The sequence below is a fragment of the Dendrobates tinctorius genome, unplaced genomic scaffold (genome assembly GCF_039654945.1).
Source record: "Dendrobates tinctorius isolate UK_male_01 unplaced genomic scaffold, ASM3965494v1 ptg000191l, whole genome shotgun sequence".
Lineage (NCBI taxonomy): Eukaryota > Metazoa > Chordata > Amphibia > Anura > Dendrobatidae > Dendrobates > Dendrobates tinctorius.
Window position 1 is genome coordinate 19202455 of NW_027361858.1, and position 27119 is coordinate 19229573.

Sequence of the window (27119 nt, forward strand, 5' to 3'; positions counted from 1 at the left end):
ACAACCACACTTCATTTTAAGGAGTCAAGTAAAACATATACATAAAACCCATTTGTTTTTAAAATGATTGCCTATGGGTGATGAATGCTACTGCATCGTCTCTGTCACTGGTCTCCTTTAAATGCTTGTGTCAAGAACCTGAAGTGGCATAGCCTGTTGGTACTTATGGACAGTTATCACTGGGACTCTCCTAGCAGACTGGTGACACCTGCACATGGTTGTGTCCTCCTCTATGGCAAATCAAAGTTGTCAGACTCAAAGTTGTCAGACCAAGGTATGCTATTGACAGGATGCAAGCGTAAGATGTTGAGAAGCCTCTTGAAATGAAGTTGGTGTTATCTGCCATTGGTGGGGATTGCTTGTAAAAAAAAAAAAAAGTAAACTGCGCTCTAGTATTGTGGCCATTGCTCTTATTGGGGTTAGCCTATTTAATCAACTTCTGAGAAGTAGACTTTAGTATAAGCTTTTACTCAATTTCAGCAATAAAAGTAGTTAAGCAAGGTGTTTGCAAAGTTACTTCAAATTTTATGTACTCAATTCTCTATATTAAGGATGTATGGTAACAGAATCAGAAATTTTGGGAGTCATTGGAGAAGTTATGTAATTTTGTGCCAGTTGACAAAAAAACACAATGTTTTGAAACCTGTTTATTTGTTTTTTTCTGTTTCTAAAGGATGGCCTACCTTTCAAACGATTCAAGAAAGCAAGCGGAAAAAGATGTAATTTGAAATTGAAGTGTAATCCATCAGCAGTCAGAGGCATGTATCCACTTGTCATTGAGTTTATTAGCGTCACAAATAAAGGAACAGTAATGGGAACCTGACGGGGGGCCTAGGAGGGTAGTCCATGTCAATCAGGATTTTTTTTTAAACCTGTTTGAAAAAATGTCTGCAACATATTTGTCTTTGATTATATGAAAGAAGAATTCCAGAATGTGGCAAAAATGAATACAATTTTCAATCCTTTTATTTCATGTTGTACAAAATAGTTAAGTCCATAGTGGTATGTAAAAGAAAGCTCAGACACGTTTTTGGCATTGCTGCTCTTGATCATTAAGCCCATGTGAGCAGAGTTTGATATTGTGGGACAAGAAGTAGGCCAGATTGTCTCCGTCTAACCTGTCCTAAAAAGAAAAATCTTATTTGTATGTACAAATTCCATGTAGGTATTTTTTTAGTTGGGGTTGAACCTTACAACATAGTTCTGCATTACCTGTACACTAAAGTATGTATGCCGAATTCTTATTTTGTGATCTTGTATTTAGTACGGAAAGAAATAAAGCCGAAAAGTCACCCTGGCATTTCCCCGACATCATTGCTGAGAAGAGTTGCATCCTTACAACGCCAAGTATCAGCATTACACAAAGGGAAGCAGGCAGTGACTGCTTCTATGAATGAATTGAAGAAAGATAAAATAAAACTAGCGTCTGAACTGCAGCTGGCACACCAAAGACTTCAAATCAGCAAGCAGATGGCAAAGGTAAGGAATGTACTTTGCTTAGCATGTAACAGGAAGATTATTACTGAAATAATTACTGTGCTTAAATAAGACACCAAGCACATCAATATTGTGCTTTTTATGTTGGGTTCTGTTATTTTCAGCCTCTAGCAAGCAGAAGAATATTAATGTAACATCTACTTTATTCCCGTCACACAAACGAGTAGATAATTGACCCCGGCGCTTTAATGTACTGTATGTGCTGTTATAGCACCTTATGTAATACCATAAACATTCTTATTTAAGGCTCTTTCTGCAAGTTTCCATCTGGTCACAGACACTTGTCTCCCCTGTTGTAGTCAGTAGAATGGATTTTCTCTTGAGGCAAATGCTATTTGGTGTGCAGCTGTTGTTTCTGTTGATGGTGCGCTGAGTCTGCACTTTGCTAAGTAACAGTAGCACCGCCGATTACTCACTATGGTGCAATGTCTTCTATTACTATAGATGCCACATCAGCATATATTACGGTGGCAAGAAGTAAATGCTACATAAAAATGCTAAAATCAAACTACGGCTGGGGAATGGCGGGTGTCGGTTATTGCACCAAAATACTGCTATTTCCAAGAAATTTTTTCATCTGGATTATAATATTTGTGCACTTTGTTTTATTTGAATATATTTATTCTTTATTGACTCCTAAGTTTTCTTTAGGCTATTTTACATAGCGCCATTCTCCAAACTGTATACAGTCGTATGTTTATTAGACCCTCTTTTGTGTTCACACTGACATCATTTTTGCTGCGACTGAAGAGAAGACTACTTTGTATACCTTGCTGTCGTAGTCTACTCATTGGGAAAGTTTGTGAGATCCAGCAAACTCTCATGTAAAACAGAACTGTTATGAATTATTACATTACACGTTTTGTTTTTGTTTTCTGTTTACTGAGAAAAAAAATGGAGAAAAATATTGGGACATACCCCTTCATCATTGAATTCCAGTTTTCCATTCAGTCCCATTGCCAGAGGTGTATAAAGTCAAGTACCGAGCCTGACCGTCTGCCTTTACAAATATTTGTGAAAGAATGAGTCACTCTAAAGAGCTTGAATTTGAAAATGCTACTATAATAGGATGCCACCGAAATATGTCAGTTTGTGACATTTCTTCCTTTAATTTTCCACGATTGAGTGTGGGTTGTAATATTAGAAAAGTGGAACGGTTTAGCAACCATAGCAACTCATCCACTAAGTGGCAGACCGCAAAAAGAGATTAGAGTTGCTGAGGCGGGAAGTCAACAAAGCTTTGTTGTCTCTGTAATGGTAGAGTTCCAAAACTTCTCTAGCATAAAACCTCTCTGGCACTCAGACGTCTGTGCACATCGGACCGCAATTCACTGACTGGCCGCGGATCTCCAAACCCAAGCATATTAGCTTCATATATTTCGATGAAGCTGTAATCCTAAGGTCAGGACACCTGCATATAGATTTTCTAGAGGAAAACTGGTTGATTCAGATCGAAACACTATTTAGCGCAATCTTTCCGCAAATTTTACATATGGAAGTAGTGGTCTGGATGTGTGTGGGCACTTATACCCCCAAAAAAATGATTGCTGCAAAAACTAGTGATTTGTCAGTCGTGAGAAATCTAGCGTAGAAGCCATATACGAATCAGGCTGGAAGTGCACTGGGGTTGTGTCAGCGTACTCAAACTCCTCTTATCGCGCCTCCAGTGCACTTTAAGCTAGATTTGCATATGGCCTGTACACTAGATTTCTTATGACTGGCAATTCTATTCTCTGTAAAAAAAAAAAAAAAAAAAAATAGTATAATTTTTGAGTGACGAGTTCCAGGAAAGGCATACAACTATGTTAATATGTTAAAATGCTCTGACGAGTTCCCTAGAGGATAAATCTGTCACTAGACAGAACCCCTTTTGAAAAGTCGTTTATATACTCATAATATGGCTCTTCAGTCAGTATTATTGCACCTGCTGCAGTGTGCGGCTCCCACTTATCTTGCCATACCAGTTGTACGCTTCATGCTAACTACATTGCCTCCAGGCTTGATTGTAAAAGATGCACTACATGACTAAAACACCATGGTGCCTTTCAAGTCATGAGACACCATAACTAGCAATTTTCATAAAAGCACAATACTAGGAGTAGCTTATGGATTCACGTTATAAAGCCATGACAGAGTCCCTTTACATCTTGTACTTAAAGTATTATTTGTTAGAGATAGTCTGGGGCCTGTTATTGATTAGAGCTCATAACTAGAGATGAGCGAATTTGTTTGGATTTGGTTCCGAATGCGATCGGCATTGAATACTATTCTTGCAATATTCATCGAACACAGCCAAACGTCATTAGAGTCAATGGAAGTAAAAATTACCGAATATGTTCAGAACCGATCATCAAACACACATTTGTCACGAATAGTGTGTGAATATGGCTCGAATATGACAAAATCAGATTCGGGGCCAAATCCGAACAAATTCGCTCATCTCTTGTCATAACCCGATATGAAGTTCATGCATCTAATGGGCACTGCCTTCTACTAACTTGAGCCATTCTTTTCTGCCAATCTGAGTGGATCTATAGATTTCCTAACCACTTGCTATTAAGTTTGACTAATTTTTATATACGATGGCTTATGAAATTTTTCACCCCCTTGGCATTTTACCTATTTTGTTACATTATAATCAGAAATAGGTGGACACCGGGATGTTTGTGTCCGGCGGGTTCAGCCGAACAGTTACAAAAAGTGGAACAATACCCGAACCTCAACCCCATTCACCTGAATGGAGGGCCTGAACTTCCAGTGTTTGCCACGCTGTCATGTGCATGACAGCACGGCAAACACTGCTTCTAATCAGCTGTAAAATAATCACTGCCTGTCAGACAGCCGCGGTTCCCACGCTGTCAAAAGACAGCGTGAGCGCGCAGCTGTGATCGGAGGTCTAAAGTTTACCTACAGTCTCTGGTGTCAGCTGATGGGGAATACTGCTCCCATCATCCAACACCTGCTGCCACTAATAACAGGAGTGGTGGATGAGAGTATTCATCAGCTGGCGCCTGCGTTATAAATAAATAATTTAAAAAAAAAAAACAGTGTGGGTTCACCTGCATTTTTGATAACCATCCAGTTCACGTTCAGAGCTGGGGGCTGCAACCCTCAGTTGTCAGCAAGGCTGATTATCAACAATATACGGGTCACCAAGCCATATTTTTTAATTATTTAACTATAGTCAAGGAAATAAGTATTTGATCCCTTGCTGATTTTGTAAGTTTGCCCACTGACAAAGACATGAACAGTCTATTATTTTAAGGGTTAATTTTAACATTGATAGATAGAATATCAAAAATAAAATCCAGAAAATCACGTTGTATAAATTTATTTGCATTTTGCAGTGAGAAATAAGTATTTGATCCCCTACCAACCATTAAGTGTTCTGGCTCCAACAGACCACTTAAACACTCCCAATCAACTTGTTACCTGTATTAAAGACAGTTGTCTTACATAGTCACCTTTCTGAAAGACTCCTGTCCACAGACTCAATTAGTCAGTCAGAATCTAATCTCTGCAACATGGGGAAGACCAAAGCGTTTTCTAAGGATGTCAGGGACAAGAACATAGACCTGCACAAAGCTGGAATGGGCTAGAAAACCATACGTAGGGTGCTGGGTGAGAAGGAGACCACTGTTATTGCAATAGTAAGAAAATGGAAGAAATACAAAACGACTGTCAATCGACATTGATCTGGCGCACCATGTAAAACCTCACCTTGTGGGGTATCCTTGATCATGAGGAAGGTGAGAGATCAGCTTAAAACTACACTGGGGGAACTTGTTAATGATTTCAAAGCAGCCGGGACCACAGTAACCAAGAAAACCATAGTTAACTCATTACACCGTAAAGGTTTAAAATCCTGCAGTGCCCGCAAGGTCCCCTTGTTCAAGAAGGCACATGTGCAGGCCCATTTGAAGTTTGCCAATGAACATTTGAATGATTCTGTGAGTGATGGGGACAAGGTGCTGTGGTCAGATGAGACAAAAATTGATCTCTTTGGCATTAACTCATCTCGCCGTGTTTGGAGGAAGAGAAATGCTACCTATGACCCAAAGAACATTGTCTCCACTGTCAAGCATGGAGGTGAAAACATAATGTTTAGGGGCGTGTTTCTCTGCTAAGGGCACAGGACTACTTCGTCACATCAGTGGGAGAATGGATGGAGCCATGTACCGTAAAATCCTGAGTGACAACCTTCTTCCCTTCGCCAGGACATTAAAAATGGGTTGTGGCTGGGTCTTCCAGCAAGACAATGACCCAAAACATACAGCCAAGGCAGCAAAGGAGTGGCTCAAAAAGAAGCAAATTAAGGTCATGGAGTTGAAGCTCAGAGTTGACAAGCGACAGCCTCAAAATCTTAATGATTTAGAGATTATCTGCAAAGAGGAGAGGACCAAAATTCCTCCTGACATGTGCGCAAACATCATCATCAACTACATAAAAAGTCTGACTTCTGTGCTTGCTAATAAGGGTATTGCCCCCAAGTATTAAGTCTTGTTTGCCAGGGGAATCAAATACTTCCCATATATACTCATGTATAAGTCGAGATTTTTCAGCACATTTTTTTGTCATTGTCCAGAAAGCCAGTGGGAGTGGGGGAGTGGCAGAGCAGCAGCAGGAGCCAGCGGCTGTGGCACAGTGACAGCTGTAGCCGCCGGCTTCAAGAAGACATCATACTCACCCTCACCCTCCGTTGCTGCATCTCCGTCCTGATGCCGACAGCTCTTCCCCTGTGCTGAGCGGTCACGTGGTACCGCTCATTAAGGTAATTAATATGCACGCGTCTCCACTCCCATAGGCGTGGAATGCATATTCATTACCTTAATGAGCAGTACCACATGACCGCTCAGCACAGGAGAGATGCAGGGACGGCTCGAGGAGGGTGAGTAGGTCGATGTGTGTGAGCCATGTATACAACATGGAAGGGGGGTGTGAGCCAGGCATATAGCAATGGGATGGTGGTGAGCCATGCATAGAAGGATGGGAGAAGGGGGTGAGCCATGCATACAAGGATGGGAGGGGGTGAGATATGCATAGAACGATGGGATGGGAGTGAGCCATGCATACAAGAATGGAAGAGGGGGTGAGTCATGCATAGAACATGGAGAGCCACACACCAGGACAGGAATGAGGGGACAATGCATACCCGGCTTATACTTGAGTCAATAATTTATCCAGTATTCCATGGCAAAATCAGGTGCCTCGGCTTATACTCAGGTCGGCTTATACTCGAGTATATACGTTATTTCTCACTGCAAAATGCAAATAAATTTATATAATTTATACACTTTTTTCAGGATTTTCGTTTTGATATTCTATCTCTCAATGTTAAAATTAACCTACCCTTAAAATTATACTGTTCATATCTTTGTCAGTGGGCAAACTTAGAAAATCAGCAAGGGATCAAAAATTAGTTCCTTCACTGTAAATAAATAAAAAAAAAAAATGTTTTGACAACTAGCCAAGCTAAAGCAGACAGCTGGGGACTGATATTCTCAGGCTGGTATGGGGCCATATATATAGCACCCCCCTCCACACCCAGCCTAAAAATAGCGACCCGCAGATGCCCAGAGAAGGTGCATCTATTAGATGCTCCAATTCTGGCGTTTTGCTCCTACTGCCCTGTAGCAGTGACAAGTAGGATTCATATTTGTATAAGACACCTATCCATTACTAATCCTATTGTTATATGGTAAATATAGACATTGCTAGAATAAAGTATTTTATTTGAAATAAAACAAAACACTTTTACTTTTTTATTTAAAAATAACAAACACAGTTATACTCACCTATCGGTTAATTCCACTGAATCCCAAAAATAAAAAACAACAATATCTCTCACCTGTCCGTCCTGTCCTACGCCATAATCCATGTCTGTGGTATAAACAAGACCGCCCAGGCTGAGAACCACTGGTGAATGAGCTGCTGTGAGCGCAGCATCAGTGATTAGCGGTGACATCATTGAGGTTACTGCTGGTCACTGAGGCTGCATTCCCAGATGGGCTGAACTGCGGTGACCTCTGTAAGATTCCCGCTAGCACCAAGAGAAATTCTCACTCTGCAGAAGCGAGTTCACTAGGAGGATTTGACTGCTGTGAATTTGAACTGCAATTATGACCCACAAGGTGCAGAGTGGATAAGACTGCAAATTAGTACGGTGGTTATTAATTTTATTGATATCAAAAAAGTTATATTTTATAGAGAGTCCACCTAGTCAGTCATTCATTAATCAGAAAGGCAACACAGAGACCATATATATAATATAATTGTTCTTATTTATATTCAGTTTATTGGTTTGCCCTAAGGTTAGAATATTTTCCATTAAAATGAGCAATGAGTGGGCTGTTCTGTGGAACGTGGCGCTCTTTATCAGGTTTATTTGTAACAACATATGCGTCTTTCATATCCAAATCGCTCAATGATCCCCAAAAGATTGTTTTGTTGGCAAAGACTAGAATACTACAGACAGAGACAGATGTTTTTCCAGTCAGTAGTTTTTAATCCACTAGAAGTCCCTCGAGGCAATATCACATGTAGATGGTAGATTTATAAATGTTCCACAAGTTTTAACACAGAATTTGTAGTTTACTCAAGATGACTGATGACCAATATATTGTACGATATTTATCAGTAAATTCAGTTTTTTTCTTACATTATATCCTTTTATGAACAAATCCATTGGAAAAATGGTGTAATGTAATGTTTGTAATGGTGCCATAAGGCTAGTTTCACACTAGAGTTTTGAGGCGCAGCGCGTGTTCGCCATGAAGCTCCGCCCCTGCCGCGCCTCCGGTCAGCTCCGCCTATGGGCGCATGACGCTGCATGCGACCTGCGTATCCTATCTTTAGCATTGGGTACGCAGGTCGTGCGCAGGTATGCTTTGCCGGCGCATGCATCTTTTTGACGGTGCGCCGGCCGCACCAAAATACAACACGATGCATTTGGTGCAGGTCAGTGCACCGTCAAAAGGACGCATGCGCCGGCAAAAGCATACCTGCACACGGCCTGCGTACCCAATGCTAAAGATAGGGTACGCAGGATGCATGCAGCGTCATGCACCCATAGGCGGAGCTGACTGGTGGAGGCGCAGCAGGGGGCGGTGTTGCACGGCGAGCGTGCGCTGCGCCTCAAAACGCTAGTGTGAAACTAGCCTAACGTGTATAAAATGCAGAAATACTTGGAGCTTCTTACTGATGCTCTTTTGTCCATTATCTTTTATTCATGGTTAAACAAATTCTGTCATTCACTTTCTAACTCCTTCCAACCTCCATGAGCATATATGGCCATGTAGGTTATGAATAGCCCAATTCACATTGAGTATATTTGTTTTCTTCATTGCCACCTGACCAGCATCACCTTCCTCTCCTTGGTTACCAGCTCCATTCTTCACTGACTTAACTCATAACCCAACAAAGGGTGAAGCTGCACATCAAGAAGAGGAAAGTGTCATCAGGTAGGAAGTAAACAGACAATTTCTCAGTCTGCCCTCCAGTACACTGCCAGCCTCATTGGCATTTACCATATATACACGCGTATAAGCCGAGATTTTCAGCCCTTTTTTTGGGGCTGAAAGTCCCCCTCTCGGCTTATACGCGAGTCATATACACCAGGGGGTCGGCAGGGGTATCAGATCGTACTGACACCCCCAGGCGCGTCTCTGCAGCCCCCCTGCTTCTCCCGGTCTCAGGGGCCTTCCTTCAGCGGTCACGTGGTACCGCTCATTATAGTCATGAATATGTGCATATTCATGACTTTAATGAGCGGTACCACGTGACCGCAGAAGGCAGGGTGAGCTGCCGGAGATGCAGGGGCTGCAGAGACCGCACCAGGAATGAGGTGAGTATAAACGATAGTCACCTGTCCCCGGTCCACCGCTGCGCGCCGCTGTGTCTTCCGCATCCTCTGGCTGTGATGTTCAGGTCAGAGGGCACGATGACGTAGTCAGTGTGCGCCCTCTGCCTGAACGTCACTGACAGAGGACCAGGAAGACAGAGGGGCGTGCAGCGATGGAACGGGGACAGGAAGATATCTCAGGTGCCGGGTCCTGAGCCAGCGGCGACACCGGCACCTGTCTCCCGGTGAGGAGAGGTGAGTATGTCATTTTTTTTTAATTAGAAGCAGCAGCGGTAGCATATGGGGGATAATCTATGGAGCATTTTAGGGGGCATAATCTATGGAGCATCTTATTGGGGCATAATCTATGGAGCATCTTATAGAGCATCTTATGGGGCATAATCTATGGAGCATCTTATGGGGGCATAATCTATGGAGCATCTTATGGGGCATAATCTATGGGGCATAATCTATGGGGCAGCATATGGGGCATAATCTATGGAGCATCTTATGGGGCCATAATCTTTATGGAGCAGCATATGGGCATATTATTCTATGGAGCATGATGGGGCCATTATTAACCTTTGTGCGGCATTATATGGGGTGTATTTTGTATGGAGCATCTTATGGGGCCATCATGAACTGTATGGAGCATTATATGGGGCTCCTGATGCAATATGGATATTCAAAAACATTTAACTTAGTGCTGTCTCAATTAATTTTACTTTTATTGGTATCTATTTGTATTTTTTAAATTTACCAGTAGCTGCTGCATTTTCTACCCTTGGCTTATACGCGAGTCGATAAGTTTTCCCAGTTTTTTATGGCAAAATTAGGGGGGTCGGCTTATACACGAGTATATACGGTATGTCTAAAATGGGATTTTTCAGCACTACATCAGGGCTTTGGGGCCATACTGCTATCCATTTACCTTTTTTCAACATGTGTATGGCCATGAATTCTGTTGAGCAGGCTTATTAAGGACAAATTTTCTTTACTGTATTAGCTACTAGATTTACCACAATTCTTGAGTAATTTCAGGTTACTAAAAGATGGTTGGCAATCAACAAATCTTGGCCAAATATCTTCTTCTTCTTTATTTTTTTTATATAGCGCTAACATATTCCGCAGCGCTTTACAGTTTGCACACATTATCATCACTGTCCCCGATGAGGCTCACAATCTAAATTCCCTATCAGTATGTCTTTAGAGTGTGGGAGGAAACCGGAGTACCCGGAGGAAACCCACGCAAACACGGGGAGAACATACAAACTCCTTGCAGATGTTGTCCTTGGTGGGATTCGAACCCAGGACCCCAGCACTGCAAGGCTGCAGCGCTAACCACTGAGCCACCGTGCTGCCCTAATATGGTGCAAATGGAATGTTTTGCCCGTTGTGGTTTCTCCTAGTAAAAAAGGGACTCTCCCATGACGAATATAACTCAGATACAGTTGTGGCCAAAAGTAATTGACACCTCTGCAATTCTGTCAGATAATACTCAGTTTCTTCCTGAAAATGATTGCAAACACAAATTCTTTGGTAATATTACCTTCATTTAATTTGTCTTAAATGAAAAAACACAAAAGAGAATGAAGCAAAAAGCAAAACATTGATCATTTCACACAAAACTCCAAAAATGGGCCAGACAAAAGTATTGGCACCCTCAGCCTAATACTTGGTTGCATAACCTTTAGCCAAAATAACTGCGACCAACCACTTCCTGTAACCATCAATGAGTTTCTTACAATGCTCTGCTGAAATTTTAGACCATTCTTCTTTGGCAAACTGCTCCAGGTCCCTGATATTAGAAGGGTGCCTTCTCCAAACTGCCATTTTTAGATCTCTCCACAGGTGTTCTATGGGATTCAGGTCTGGACTCATTGCTGACCACCTTAGAAGTCTCCAGTGCTTTCTCTCAAACCTTTTTCTAGTGCTTTTTGAAGTGTGTTTTGGGTCATTGTCCTGCTGGAAGACCCATGACCTCTGAGGGAGACACAGCTTTCTCACACTGGGCCCTACATTATGCTGCAAAATTTGTTGGTAGTCTTCAGACTTCATAATGCCATGCACACGGTCAAGCAGTCCAGTGCCAGAGGCAGCAAAGCAACCCCAAAACATCAGGGAACCTCCGCCATGTTTGACTGTAGGGACCGTGTTCTTTTCTTTGAATGCCTCTTTTTTTCTCCTGTAAACTTTATGTTGATGCCTTTGCCCAAAAAGCTCTACTTGTGTCTCATCTGACTAGAGAACATTCTTTCAAAACGTTTTAGGCTTTTTCCGGTAAGTTTTGGCAAACTCCAGCCTGGCTTTTTTATGTCTCGGGGTAAGAAGTGGTGTCTTCCTGGGTCTCCTACCATACAGTCTCTTTTCATTCAGACGCCGACGGATATTACGGGTTGACACTGTTGTACCCTCGGACTGCAGGGCAGCTTGAACTTGTTTGGATGTTAGTCGAGGTTCTTTATCCAACATCCGCACAATCTTGCGTTGAAGTCTCTTGTCAATTTTTCTTTTCCGTCCACATCTAGGGAGGTTAGCCACAGTGCCATGGGCTTTAAACTTCTTGATGACACTGCGCACAGTAGACACAGGAACATTCAGGTCTTTGGAGATGGACTTGTAGCCTTGAGATTGCTCATGCTTCCTCACAATTTGGTTTCTCAAGTCCTCAGACAGTTCTTTGGTCTTCTTTCTTTTCTCCATGCTCAATGTGGTACACACAAGGACACAAGACAGAGGTAGAGTCAACTTTAATCCATGTCAACTTGCTGCAAGTGTGATTTAGTTATTGCCAACACCTGTTAGGTGCCACAGGTAAGTTACAGGTGCTGTTAATTACACAAATTAGAGACGCATCACATGATTTTTCGAACAGTGCCAATACTTTCGTCCACCCTCTTTTTTATGTTTGGTGTGGAATTTTATCCAATTTGGCTTTAGGACAATTCTTTTTGTGTTTTTTCATTTAAGACAAATTAAAAGAAGATAATAATACCAAAGAATTTGTGTTTGCAATCATTTTCAGGAAGAAACTAAGTATTATGTGACAGAATTGCAGGGGTGTCAATACTTTTGGCCAAAACTGTAGTAGATGTAAGTGAAAAGATTTGCAGGACCTTGGACCTGTGTCCACGTTGGCAGGTCATGGCCACTGGACCAGTAAACCCTGTACTTTGTGAACCTCCTCCTACCTCTGACTGGCCTTTTGTTAAAAAGTGTGACAGGGATGCCATCAGTTAGGAGCCACTCTAGTTTAGCGCATATGGACTACCAATACGACTTCTGGACCAGTGTTTTTTGAATCTTTGCTGAGCTCTATGTGATAGGACTCTGGATAAAGTACTGATGAGAACACACCTTCTCATAAGGCCTGCTTGCTCTCACAAAAGCGGTAGCAGGGAGGTGAAGGACAGAAAATGTTAAAACTCTACAACATACCACAATACCAGTGATACCTGGACAGAAGTAACTCAGTGGGTTTTCAAACAACTTACTGAAGGACATACAGTTGTGCTCAAAAGTTTACATACCCCGGCAGAATTTTTGCTTTCTTGGCATTTTTTTCAGAGAATATGCATAACACCAAAACTTTTTCTCCACTCATGGTTAGTAGTTGGGTGGAGCCATGTATATAGTTCTGTGACAGTTTTGGTCCTTGTAACGTCAAACCAGCAACTCTGCCAGTAGTATTAGCTGTGCTCAAGGAAAGGACAATAATCTTATAGCACTGGAACGACAACGTCGGCACCAACAACGAAAGATGTAAATGGTCTTGCTGCAAATGTGTTATGTATCCGGGATCAAACAGATATTGCCCAATGTTTCCACCAATTTTAGGTCTTTATCAAGGACAATTATTTAGATAGTGGCCAATGGGCTCTACATTACCCTATACACCTGGCCATTACACAGACTGATGTCCTTGATAAAGGCCTATTATTGGCCGAATTGTTGAGCAATGTCTATTTCTCTTATTTGGTACTGAATCTAAAAAAAAAAAAACACATTTGCAGCAAGTCCATTTACATCTTTCATCGTTGGTCGTTACAATTTTTTGGTCCTTGTTTGTAGATTGTTCTCTTTCATGTTCACCATAGTGAGGAGAGCTATTGCAAAAGTTTGATTTCATGTTCTCGTAGCAACTTCTTTGAGAGTTTTTGTACTCAATATCTTGATTAAAAGGAATTGTCAGCAGGATTTTCCATCTATGTAAAGCCCATATAATGGATTTATTACATCATACCTCTCTAGTAGAATTTCTTTGGGGCATTAATGAGAAATCTATATTTGAAGTTTTATTCTCAAGTACATCTGGGCGGGCACTCTACTCCTCCGCTCTGCTGTACTCTGCCTCTGGTCATTGATGAACAGGTCACTCAGTAACCTGTCTTCCCTGTTCATGCACTGTCATTGCCTGGGTTCCGTCCATCAGAAGGGGTGGCACCTGCGCAGTGAGCGCTTGATGATGTTGCTGGAACCAGTACATTGATCTAACAGCATCAACAGGAGCTCACGGCACAGGTGCCCCCCTTCTTCATTCTTTAATAAAAGTTTGTTTTTAATTTTCCTGTTTTCATTCAGCTATGAGCATGACTTTTGTATTTATTAAAAAAGGATGCATATGTGAGTATGCGGGCATTTACTTGTATGGATGTATGGATTTCTCCGGCATATACATTGAAAAATCATCCCTCGATTACTCTCTCACATTTGCACTGTACTCTACATGTTTGTATTTGTCTTGGTACTTGGTAAAACATGATGGTTGCATTAATAGGCCTATAGATACCAGTAATGGTTAACTGTTATCATGAAAAAAAATTCATTGAATATCTTTAAATCAACCTAATGATGCAGTCGGTAAAGTGTAAGAATTCTGAGCAGGCTTCACTTGATCAGCTCTATCCCCTTGCTTTCTTTACTCCTTAATCTCTTGCTTTACTCTGCCTGCCACACTTTGTCTAGGATTTCTGTTGGTGTAATTGGTCTACTCAAGAATGTTGAACCGTATGACTTTGAGAGGAGCCAAACGATTTAACATGCAAAGCACTGAATTTAAATCGAAAGTAAATAGCCTCACCTTTGTAGATATTATATTGCATTGAATCTGTACAAAGTTCTTGTAATATTTTTCCCTCCCTAGTTATAAAAAAAATATAAAAATGCTTCTCACGAAATTAGAATATCATCAAAAAGTTAATTTATTTCAGTTCTTCAATACAAAAAGTGAAACTCATATATAGAGTCATTACAAACAGAGTGATCTATTTCAAGTGTTTATTTCTGTTAATGTTGATGATTATGGCTTACAGCCAATGAAAACCCAAAAGTCATTATCTCAGTAAATTAGAATACTTTATAGCACCAGCTTGAAAAATTATTTTAAAATCTGAAATGTTGGCCTACTGAAATGTATGTTCAGTAAATGCACTCAATACTTGGTTGGGGCTGCTTTTACATCAGTTTCTGCATCGATGTGGGGTGGCACTGCTGAGGTGCTATGGAAGCCCAGGTTGCTTCGATAGCAGCCTTCAGCTTGTCTGTGATGTTGGGTCTGGTGTCTCTCATCTTCTTCTTGGCAATACCCCATAGATTCTATGGGGTTAAAGGGAATCTGTCAGCAGGATTGTGCACAGTAACCTATACACAGTGTCAGCTCGACTCCGTTATATGAATAAAATGATACCTTGGTTGATGAAATCCATCTTGTGGCTGTTTAATAATCTTTATTTTCAGTTTTGTGTTAATGATATGCTTGAGCCCTAAGGCAGGATTCATGTATGTGGTGCTCTGATTAGGTATTTATAATGCAGACTACTTACAGGTCACTGATCCCTCACCTGCCCCCTAGTTTGCATAATAAATACCTAACATACTGAATAAAAAAAAAATGCTTCTGTAGGCAGGCCACTGCCGTGGCACCTGCGCTGCAGCATTATCGCAAGGTTACTGTGCACTTAATCCCTTTTGCAGATTTACTTGAGAGAGAGGAAAAAAGTCATATTGAAAATGGCACCCGCCGCACCTGCGCAGTAGCAGCTATTGGTTTGTATAGAGATCCGATAGCTGCTGTTACGCAGTCACCGGCACACACTATGTTAAAACTAATACTGACGTTCATAAGTACAGTTCGTCTAGCAAAAAATAAGCCCTCACATGGCCATATTGACCGAAAAATAAAAAAGTTATGGCTCTGGGAAGAAGGGAGTAAAAACCTGAAATACCTCTGGTCGTTAAAGGGTTAAAAACAGACATATAAATGTTTTATCTGACAAAAAGAAACAGGACAGAGTGGAATTGCAGCTAACTGTAAATTCTTTTGGTCTTGCTCTGGCCAGGAACTGTGAAATGAGCCAACCATGTTCCTGCACAGTACAATGTTCCTGCAGCCATTACACTGCACATAGTAGCGACATATTAATAAAGGGGACACAAGAGTGTACAGACAGGACAGCATTGGATAGCAATTGATTCTTTCTGTGAGGTAAAATATTTACTTGCCTGTTTTATCACATCAGCGAGTGTTTCTCCTAGATCTCCAGCTCTTGGAGTTCATCATAAATTATGTCAGCAACGTGAGCTTGGTGGAGCCTGAGCTTCTTCTTCACCGGCATGATTTAGGCAGAGCTCGACCAGATGCGATGGAAACAGTCACCGTGATAAAACAGGTAGGGAGATGTTACCTCACAGAAAGAATCAGCTGTGATCCTGTGCTGTAATGTCTGTATACTCTTTTGCTTCCCCGCATCCCAGGAGCTGTGGTATGATCAGATCATGCTCCTGTATGGTCAGACACAGCCATTACACAGTACACAGCAGGGGCACATTTATAAGATTATCTCAGCACAGGAACATTTTATTTAAACCCATCCAATTGTGTAATATACAGTGGGGCAAAAAAGTATTTAGTCAGTCAGCAATAGTGCAAGTTCCACCACTTAAAAAGATGAGAGGCGTCTGTAATTTACATCATAGGTAGACCTCAACTATGGGAGACAAACTGAGAAAAAAAAATCCAGAAAATCACATTGTCTGTTTTTTTTTTTCATTTTATTTGCATATTATGGTGGAAAATAAGTATTTGGTCAGAAACAAGCAATCAAGATTTCTGGCTCTCACAGACCTGTAACTTCTTCTTTAAGAGTCTCCTCGTTCCTCCACTCATTACCTGTAGTAATGGCACCTGTTTAAACTTGTTATTAGTATAAAAAGACACCTGTGCACACCCTCAAAAAGTCTGACTCCAAACTCCACTATGGTGAAGACCAAAGAGCTGTCAAAGGACACCAGAAACAAAATTGTAGCCCTGCACCAGGCTGAGAAGACTGAATCTGCAATAGCCAACCAGCTTGGAGTGAAGAAATCAACTGTGGGAGCAATAATTAGAAAATGGAAGACATACAAGACCACTGATAATCTCCCTCGATCTGGTGCTCCACGCAAAATCCCACCCCGTGGGGTCAGAATGATCACAAGAACGGTGAGCAAAAATCCCAGAACCACGCGGGGGGACCTAGTGAATGAACTGCAGAGAGCTGGGACCAATGTAACAAGGCCTACCATAAGTAACACACTACGCCACCATGGACTCAGATCCTGCAGTGCCAGACGTGTCCCACTGCTTAAGCCTGTACATGTCCGGGCCCGTCTGAAGTTTGCTAGAGAGCATTTGGATGATCCAGAGGAGTTTTGGGAGAATGTCCTATGGTCTGATGAAACCAAACTGGAACTGTTTGGTAGAAACACAACTTGTCGTGTTTGGAGGAAAAAGAATACTGAGTTGCATCCATCAAACACCATACCTACTGTAAAGCATGGTGGTGGAAACATCATGCTTTGGGGCTGTTTCTCTGCAAAGGGGCCAGGACGACTGATCCGGGTACATGAAAGAATGAATGTGGCCATGTATCGTGAGATTTTGAGTGCAAACCTCCTTCCATCAGCAAGGGCATTGAATATGAAACGTGGCTGGGTCTTTCAACATGACAATGATCCAAAGCACACCGCCAGGGCAACGAAGGAGTGGCTTCGTAAGAAGCATTTCAAGGTCCTGGAGTGGCCTAGCCAGTCTCCAGATCTCAACCCTATAGAAGACCTTTGGAGGGAGTTGAAAGTCCGTGTTGCCAAGCGAAAAGCCAAAAACATCACTGCTCTAGAGGAGATCTGCATGGAGGAATGGGCCAACATACCAACAACAGTGTGTGGCAACCTTGTGAAGACTTACAGAAAACGTTTGACCTCTGTCATTGCCAACAAAGGATATATCACAAAGTATTGAGATGAAATTTTGTTTCTGACCAAATACTTATTTTCCACCATAATATGCAAATAAAATGAAAAAAAAAACCAGACAATGTGATTTTCTGGATTTTTTTTTCTCAGTTTGTCTCCCATAGTTGAGGTCTACCTATGATGTAAATTACAGACGCCTCTCATCTTTTTAAGTGGTGGAACTTGCACTATTGCTAGCTGACTAAATACTTTTTTGCCCCACTGTATCTATTGATATATAATGTACTTTGTGGGAAAATTGTACAGATTTGATCTTTTGTAATGGCAAGTGTGCAATCTGCTATTAAGCTTACTGCCTGTACACAATACTCTCAGTAGAATACATCCTGGTGCAGATTTGAGAGCCCGCAGCATGCAGTGCATTGACTCGCTGCAGATTCTTCATGCAATGTGTGAATGAACATGATCTTGAAAACCCCATTAACTTGCGCGTTCTGTAGTTTGTATGGAGAATCTGCAGCAAAGAGTCTATTTAAACATGTTGTTGCACTGTTCAAATCCTTTTGTAAAATGCAGATATCTAACTGATGTCCGGGAAGGTTTCCGTCCCTTTGTCTGATTAGAGAGTTTCACCAATGTAAAAGAAATAAAAAACTAATTGTATCTAATATACAACCAAATCAAATATACAGTATAAGTCAAATACAGAAGCAAAAATCTACTGTAGAAACCCAAATCAGACTTATTAGAATACACATAGAAACTAATCTGAATTATCCTGCGAAATCCGTGTAAAGAAATGGCACAAGATGCTCTTAAAGGTACCTCGGTATAGACTTTTTCTCTTTACAGACGTTATTGAAGTGAGCTCTGCACATTTTTAGGGGCTAGTATTCTGATTTTTGTATAAATCGTGTAAATATTGGTAAGTCTCTTAAGCTACCATCCTGCAGCTTATGGTTTTCCAGCACAGCTATGTGCGCGAGACATTTTATAGGTCATTTCATTTCTATATGTCAGAGTCTCTAGGGTCATGGCTTTTTGCCAGACAGTGTACTTCTTGTATATTGAAGCTGATAAAACACAGTGCTATTATTGATCTGTACATGACACAGCCTATCTTTGCCGGCTGAGTGTAGCAACATTTATCCAGGAATTTGTGAAATGTCACTCGGATCATGTTCACAGGGTAAACTGTGCACGAAACAGGTTGTGAGCGGTGTATCCACGTTGAGTAGGACGTGACTGCCCTAATCCAGCATCCTATCAACTTACCAAGACAAGGTTATTTGTTAATGGAATGTCAATGCTTTCTGCGGGATCCTGAGAGAAAAGCATCAGAAGCACTCAGACTGTCATGTTATGTCAGGGCTCTTCATTCACATCCATAACCTGATTCCGTACAGCTACAATGAGACAACTTTAGTTCTTCGTAATACATAAGTTTTTGTGGTGTAACAAAGTCTATGTTCTCAGCTTTCAAACTTATTTAACCAAAGTAGACTAAAAATGTTTTTTTATTTTATTCTCAAATCATGCCTAATTGTTCCGTAGCTCAAATGTAAATGTCATTTCTCGAATTGATACCATGGGCACATTTATAATACGTGTCATTGTGATGCGTTTTCTGTAGTTGGCAATGATGTACTGGTTCTACATTGTGAGACTTGGTCACTAAATCAAAGATTTAGCCGACGTGGTGCTGGCAGGTCAGGTTTAGAAAATATTACTCATTATGCAAGAGAGATCAGACAAAAAAGAAAATTTACTCACGCATTATAAACAGGCCAAAATGTCATGTCCCATTTTAATCTGTGTGTGTATGAGAAAGCAATAATATTAGTATTAATATATTAAGAATTACTAAGAAATATGAGTGAATTTACACTTCAGTTTGCATGAGAAGATTGGTAACAAATCAGAATTTCCAGTCTTTATTAGGATGGCATTAGATGGTGGAATGTCTTCTCTAGCCGAAACATCTTCTAGTCTTTCAACTTGTTCAGTAAAGGTGCAATGCACAGGTGAAAAATACCAAACAGAAGCTCGTTTCTGGTGTAAAACCCCCTTCAAACTACCAGGACATGCATACAAAACGTACAGATGTATCAGTATAAAAAACAATTACCCAAAATTGGGAAAGGAGGCCAAAAGTGCATAAAGTAAAACATAAATGTATGTATTAATATACAGCAGTCTTGAAGAATCAAGGACTTAGTTTGTACAATCTAAAAGTTAGGTAGTTTTAGTAAATCTGAAATAATGAGTTTCAGTCTATATGAACTTACTGAATATAAACTAATGAAAATAAGACATAAAAGGGAATCTAGCAGGTCCCGCTGTTGAAAGCAAAATATCAAAAAACAAGACTGGAAACTGCCATAATCATATTTCCAAGCCATAAAGCTTCTGGGAGAATATCTTTTGGGCAGAGGAGACAAAACTGGAGCATTCTGGCAAGTCACATCAGCTGTTTGTTCACAGATGCAAAAATGAAACATGCAAACAAAAGAACATTATACACATTATGAGACATGGAGGAGGCTCTGTTATGTTCTGGGTCTGCTTTGCTGCATCTGGCACAGGATGTCTAGAATCTGTGCAGGGTACAATGAAATCTCAAGACTATCAAGGGATTCTAGAGAGAAATGTGCTGCCCAGTGTCAGAAAGTTTGGTCTCTGTCATAAGTCATTGGTCCTCACATAGGATAATGACCAAAAACACACAGCTAAAAACACCCAAGATGGCACCCAAGAGCAAAGCATTGGACTATTGTAAAGTGGCCATAGATGAGCCCTGACATAAATCCTATTCAACATCTGAGTAAAGAGTGGAAACATGCAGTCTGGAGAAGGCAGCATTCAAACCTGAGACCTGAGCGGTTTGCTCACAAGAAGTGGGGTAAAATACCTGTGCCCGGATACAGAAGTCTCATTAAGCATTACACAAATTGTTTGATTGCAGTGATTGCCTCAAAAATTGTGCAGCAAAATATTAAGTTAAGGGCACCATCGTTTTTTTTCCACCCCATCTTTACTCTTTTTTTTTTTAATGTTGCTGTTGAACCACAATTCAAAAGCAATCTGTTGCCTTGTAGACTGCACTGTTTCTCATAGATTTGGATGTAAAACTTGCTGTATGCCTAGTTTCCTATAAATTAATTTTAGATTTTACATTCGGATCTCTGATCTAAGCGCCGTAAGACAGAATGGTATTGTTATCGTTTTGAACATATTTGAAAGAACCTATGTTAATTGCATCTCATATTTAAGGTGACCTTGTAATAGTGCTGCCCATTTCAATTGTCATGTCTATCATGAGCAAAACATCACAGACGCGCTCATCTATACTAGACAACTGCATTTAAAATGTTAAAATCTATGTATTTGATAGGTTATTAGCAGTAATTAGGAAGGATCACATCAATAAGTTGTCAACGTCAGATTGTTTAAGATAAATGTTCAATGCCAGTGGTTAAGGATTTTTTTTTCTAGTTTGACACTTAAATATGACATGAAATGCTAATTTAACTTTTTATTTCTCCTTATTATGCGTGCTCTGTATTATTGTGTCATTCATATGCTGTACTGACAGAGTGCAAAGGGTGTTTAAATAGTGCTGTTAAGCCAAAAGTGAATTAATCTACCAATGTCCAATTAGTCAATGGGTTCTTACTAGTGATGAGCGAACGTACTCGGATAAGGTGTTATCGAAGTATGCTTGTGTGCTCACCAAGAGTCTCCCGTGCTCGAATACTATGTTCGAGTCCCCACGGCTGTATATCTCGCGACTGTTAGACAGCCGCAACACATGCAGGGATTGCCTGTTAGCCAATCTCTGCATGTGTTGCGGCTGTCGAACAGCCACGAGACATACAGCCGCGGGGAATGGAACATATATTTCCAATACGCCAAAGACACTTGGTTAGCACACGAGCATGCTCGGATAACACCTTATCCGAGCACGTTCGCTCATCACTAATTCTTACAGGTCTGTACAGTGTGCTTAACTTTTAACCAGTCGTTATCTCGTTGGCTGGAAAATTTTTATATTATCATCATCATTTGCTTAAATGGGTTATCTCAGAACAAAGCCTATGTACCGTAACTGCAAACTGCTGAATCGTGACATTGTGTAATGTGCACGCTTTCACAACTTGCTAATACTCCTGGTGTCGAATGTAAGTGATTTATATTCCTTTGTTTTTGTGCAACCATATTGGTTGTTGTTTTTGAATGACATTATGTTGACATAAATCAAATAAAAGAGATCAGTGTTTTATTTTTTCCATTTTCCTACTCTCCGCTTCCACTTCAGCTTTAAAAATTAAATGTCTGATTGTGGCTGATGTAAAGATAAAACGATTACTCTTTTCGTAAAAATAAAACTATACTCTCTTCATCAATCACCAGAACTGTCAATAATGTACACCAATAATAAGGTCCTGTGTTTTTAATTTTTATTTTATCTCTTGTTTAGGAGAGATACTAAGACTGGACTTACCCAGAATTTCCACTACAAAAAGTACTATGTTAAAGAGGTTTTCCATCTTTGGAGACATTATTGTTTCTTATATGCATGTATTTTTGGTTAAAAAGAACTATGTTAAAGGAGTTTCCCACCTTTTGGGAACTTTTTTTTAAATGCATGTATTTTTGATTAAAAATCATTTTTATCGTTAGAGTTCCAGAAACATTTTGCTAAGGTTTGCCTTCTGTGACCTATTTTGCACAATGGGTTATCTGAGAGGTCAGTGAGCTCATTCTGCTTGTCCAGTGGGACAGTTTGTACCTCTTAGGCTAGTTTCATACTAGCGTTAGGAGGCGCAGCGCACGGCGGCCGCTAAGCTCCGCCCCCTGCTGTGCCCCCTCCGGTCAGCTCCTCCTATGGACGCATGACGCTGCATGCAACCTGCGTCCCCTATATTTAGCGTTGGGTACGCAGGTCGTGCGCTTGTATGCTTTTGCCGGCGCATGCACCCTTTTTGCGCTGCACCGACATGCGCCAAATGCACCATGTTGCATTTTGATGCGCTTGGTGCAGCGCCAAAAGGGCGCATGCGCCGGCAAAAGCATATATGTGTGTTATATATATATATATATATATATATATATATATATATATATATATATATATATATATATATATAAAATTGAGCACCCCTGGTCGAAATTCTTTTAACATTTCAGCTTCAATAAGTTTTATTTGAAACATCATATGAAAACACAAAAACAATAACCAATCTCCCATGCAAGGGAGCATATACTATTATATTTATAATAACAAATTAGACATACAAGAAAGAAGACAAGACAGGGATAGGGGAAGGATAGATAACAGGAGTTCAGCCATACAGTGCTTAATATTAATATGAAGAACCAATTTGAAACATCCTTCTCAAGTAAATACCCAATGTTTGATATGAGTTCTGGTAAGGCCTTCTCTATAAGTCATAAACTGTGTAGGGGAAAGCCACAAAGCCAAGTCTAGTTGTGTATTTGGTTGTAATTCTATCCAAGGATTCCAGACCTTGAGAAATAGGTTCCACGTATCAGATCTAGTAGATTCTATCCGCTCATATAACATGATGGTATTCATTCTTTCTTTTACCAATGATATCGACAGTGAAGGGGTTTTCCATCTTGCGGCTATATGAATCTTTGTTGCCATACACAAGTAATTCACCAATTTATGAAAACTTTTAGAGAACCTTGGCGGCTTAGTACCCAATAAAAAGGCAGAGGGTTCTGAATCGATTTGTTCCCTGAACATTTGTTCTGCCAGACGTTTCACTTTCTTCCAGAGCTCCAAGACCACTGTACAAGACCACCAGATGTGTTTCATGTCACCTGATACCCCACAACTCCTGAAATAATCACCCAAGACACTAAGGAACATAATATGAATTATTTCTGGTACATAGTAAGATCTATGTAGAACCTTCAAAGAAGTCTCTACCAATGAAGTTTGATAACTACCTTTAGATAACTACCTTTAGATAATGTCTCACTACTACGGTACCAGTCATCAATCGACATGACGAATCCTAAATCTTCCTCCCATTGTAACATATAATCTAATTTTCTTTCATCATGAGGTGGACTAATAGTAGAGAAAATCAAAGAAATCATTCCTTTCCCCAGTGGATCTTGTAAGCATTTGTTCAAAAACTCGTTATCCGGAGAGGAGTTTTTCCTGGGAGAATTTGCTTAGCAAAGTGAAATACATGGTTTATACGCATTATTTCCCTTGCAGGTGGTGTGAATTTTTGAATAAATTCTTGGCTGTCCTACAATACATTAAATGGAGAGCAGAGGTGCTTGAGTAAGTAGATCCCCTTAGTCAACCACCACGAAAAAAGGTGTGGTTCCAGCCCTGGTCGGAACATATGGTTCTGAAAAATATTGATCAGTGGTGAAGGGTTGGAGTGCATCTCACATTTAAACCTAACTTTCCTCCAGAGCATAGTGAATGGACCGTGTAAGGGGCCATATTTATTAAATTCTGTGGCAAACGTTCTGTGGACCACATTAAGTTTGAAAATGAGTACGGTCTGGATAGAAAGGATTCCAGGAGAACCCATCTAGGTGTATTCCCATGTGGACAGGTGTTGACTAATTTGGCAATCTGGGCTGATTTATAGTAAAGTGCGAAAATAGGTAAGGACAAACCTCCCAATTTCCTATGGAGGAACATGGTCTTCTGCGCAATTCTAGGCCTTTTCCCCAACCAAAGAAATGTAGATATCATAGAATGTAAATGGGTGAAGGTTCTGGTTGGTACCAATATCGGGAGGGATCTGAAAAGATATAATAAACGAGGAAGGGAGACCATCTTTATTGTGTGTATCCTACCCAGCCAAGACAAATTTGCCGAAGACCATCTATTTAAGTCTGCTTGGAAACTCTGGATTAATGGGGCATAATTCCATTTAAATAATGTTGTCCTATCGGCTGTTAGATTAATACCCCGGTAAGATAGGAAATGTTAAAGCGTTTTCAAGTTGCCCTTTCCTCAGTTAGAAATATAATTAAGAAATGGCATTTAACAGGAACAGTGGACAGCAAGATAAGGTCTAAAAGACAAGCAAAATTTCAATGAGAGCTGCTAATAGGATTGCTAGAGAGGAAAATCAGGACTCCCGCTTGACTGCGAAAGACCTTCAGATAGTTTTAGCATACTCTGGAGTTGTGGTACATTGTTCTACTTTGTGACACCTGTGCAAATATGGCCTTCATGGAAGAGTCATCAAAGGAAAACCTCTCCTTCATCCTCAACTAAAATTTAGCATCAGAAGTATTCAAAAGAACATTTAAACAACCCTAATGCATTTTGGAAACAATTCCTGTAGACCGTTGAGGTTAAAATAGAACTCTTTGGCCACAGTGATCAAAGGTACATGTTGAGGCAAAAAAAAGGCACAATTTCAGAACATCTTGACAACCATTAGGAATGTGGGTGTATCAATCATGCTTTGGGCTTGTGTTGCAGCCAATGAACATTTCACGGGTAGAGAGAAGAATGGATTCAATGAAATTCCACCTGAGGAGAATCCATAACTTATAAGAAAATCGAGGGTTCAACTATCCCTGCTCACCAATTCTATGCAACCACTGTTATTTTCTAATTCAATGATAGTTGGGCCAACTTGTGTGAGCAGGGCTTAATTTGTTTCATATTTCTCATAGTATGGAATGGAGAGGATAGCATGCAAGCATAGGCAGATTTTGAGGGCAATCTGGGCTACGGTCACGATAATGCTTTGTGCCGATGGTTACGTTAATCCCCGGGCAGGGATCAAGGTGAGAAATCGGAGCACCAGGAAACTTTTTTTTTTTTTTAAATGTGTGTATGGGATGTGTGCCTGTATATAGGAAGCTACGTAAGGGTTTATACTGTATATGAGAGGCTATGGAGGCTCATACTGTTTATAGGGGAGCTATGTGGGGGCTCATATTGAATATAGGGGGCCATGTGGGGGCTCATACTGCATATAGGAAGTCTATGTGGGGACTTAAACTGTATAGAGGGACTATGTAAGGGCTCATACTGTAGGTAGGAGAATATGTGAAGGCTCATATTGTAGGTAGTAGACTGGGAGCTCATGCTGTATATAGGGGCTATATGAGGGCACATACTTCATATAGGAGGCTATATGAAACTCATGCAGAATATAGAAAGCTATGTGAGGACTCATGCTGTATATTGGGGACTAAGTGAAGGCTCGTACTGTATATGGGGCTGCTGCTTGTGAACTCAGCATATTTAATTTTTCTCAATATTAACTGATGCAATTGATAATATAAAATAATTAATGTTAATATTGCTATTGAGCAGAATTGGCACCTCGGGAAAATAAACTTCCCACCCCTGTTTTGTTGTGTACAGTGCTGTGTTATGTATAGCACTGTACGTAAAGGGAAAAAATTGCTCGGCGCACGCCACTGTCTTTGTTGCTTTGCATCTGTAGATGTGCACCAGAGCACCTGTGTTAATCACATGACCTATCACATGATCTCTAAAGTGGATCATGTGACAGGTGATATATCGGGGGGCTGGAGTAAGGAGTAGCATGTACGTATTGTGAGGCAGTGAGGGTAATCATATGCGAGGGTTGATATGTATCCCCCAGAATGCAGTCAGAGTCCTATTATACCTTTTGGAGTGCCTTGTATTCACAGCAGGACGCCTGTGAGTCACAAAGCAAAGTAAAAGTAAGTATGGACCTAGTCAAGCTATTTTGTCAAGGCAATGTTCAGGAAAACCCGGTAAGGGCTTTTATTTTTTAATCGAACCACAGGAAGGTAGTGGGGCGGTCCGATTCCTCCAAGCCGGGTCTTACAAGTGGCCCATGGCCACAGATCCCAGTTAAAAACCCTGCAGTATAGGGTTTGGGTGTGTCAGTGTTTGTTTGCAAGTAGCAGAGCAGGTGGCTCTGCAGCGTCTAGCCTGTGTGAGGTAACAGAGCACAGAGCAGCAAATGCCTGGGACCCCGCAGTGTGATACAGTGGTGCAGTCGCCCTCGGCAACCGGTCTCATGTACGGACTGTTGTGACGCCCCAGCTGCGATCTGGAGGATACCGTGTGCTGTGCACTGTGTGAGTTTTTGGACATTAAACACGTTTGTTGTGAACTTTCCTGTGGTCCCTGCCTATCTGTCACACTGCACCAACCCCGCTGAACTGCAGTATAAAAATATGTACCCCAAATATTATGATTAATTGAACTGCATTGCTCAAATAGGAAATAACACTTGTCTCTTTTATAAACTGATGATGTGATATTTAGTCTGAGACAATGGAGAATGGCTGCTGCTTTACATCACCCAGTTTAGCCACATTTATGTTGAGGAACACAGGCCTGGATTCATCAAGATTGGCTCCGGTCAGTGGGCATATAGGAGTCAGACTCTCATCACACACTAAGAGGCTCATGCCTGTTAATGAATCTAGTGCATCTGAAGATTGGCGTGCTCCACTGTACACCATTCTAGAAATCGTACTCCATTCTTTGAGAGATTGTAAGATTTCTGGCGTAAGTAATGCTGCG

At 40.8% G+C, this 27119-nt stretch overlaps 1 protein-coding gene across 4 annotated transcripts in view; it reads left to right on the forward strand.

Moving 5' to 3' along the window:
• The window catches only part of CNTLN (centlein), a 494856-nt gene that overhangs the window by 355377 nt on the left and 112360 nt on the right, over positions 1-27119 (forward strand). For all 4 annotated transcript variants that reach the window (XM_073552475.1, XM_073552478.1, XM_073552476.1 and 1 more), the window contains exons 18-19: positions 674-758; positions 1265-1479. In XM_073552475.1, coding sequence (XP_073408576.1) covers positions 674-758; positions 1265-1479 — 300 coding nt within the window. The remainder of the gene's footprint in view (positions 1-673; positions 759-1264; positions 1480-27119) is intronic.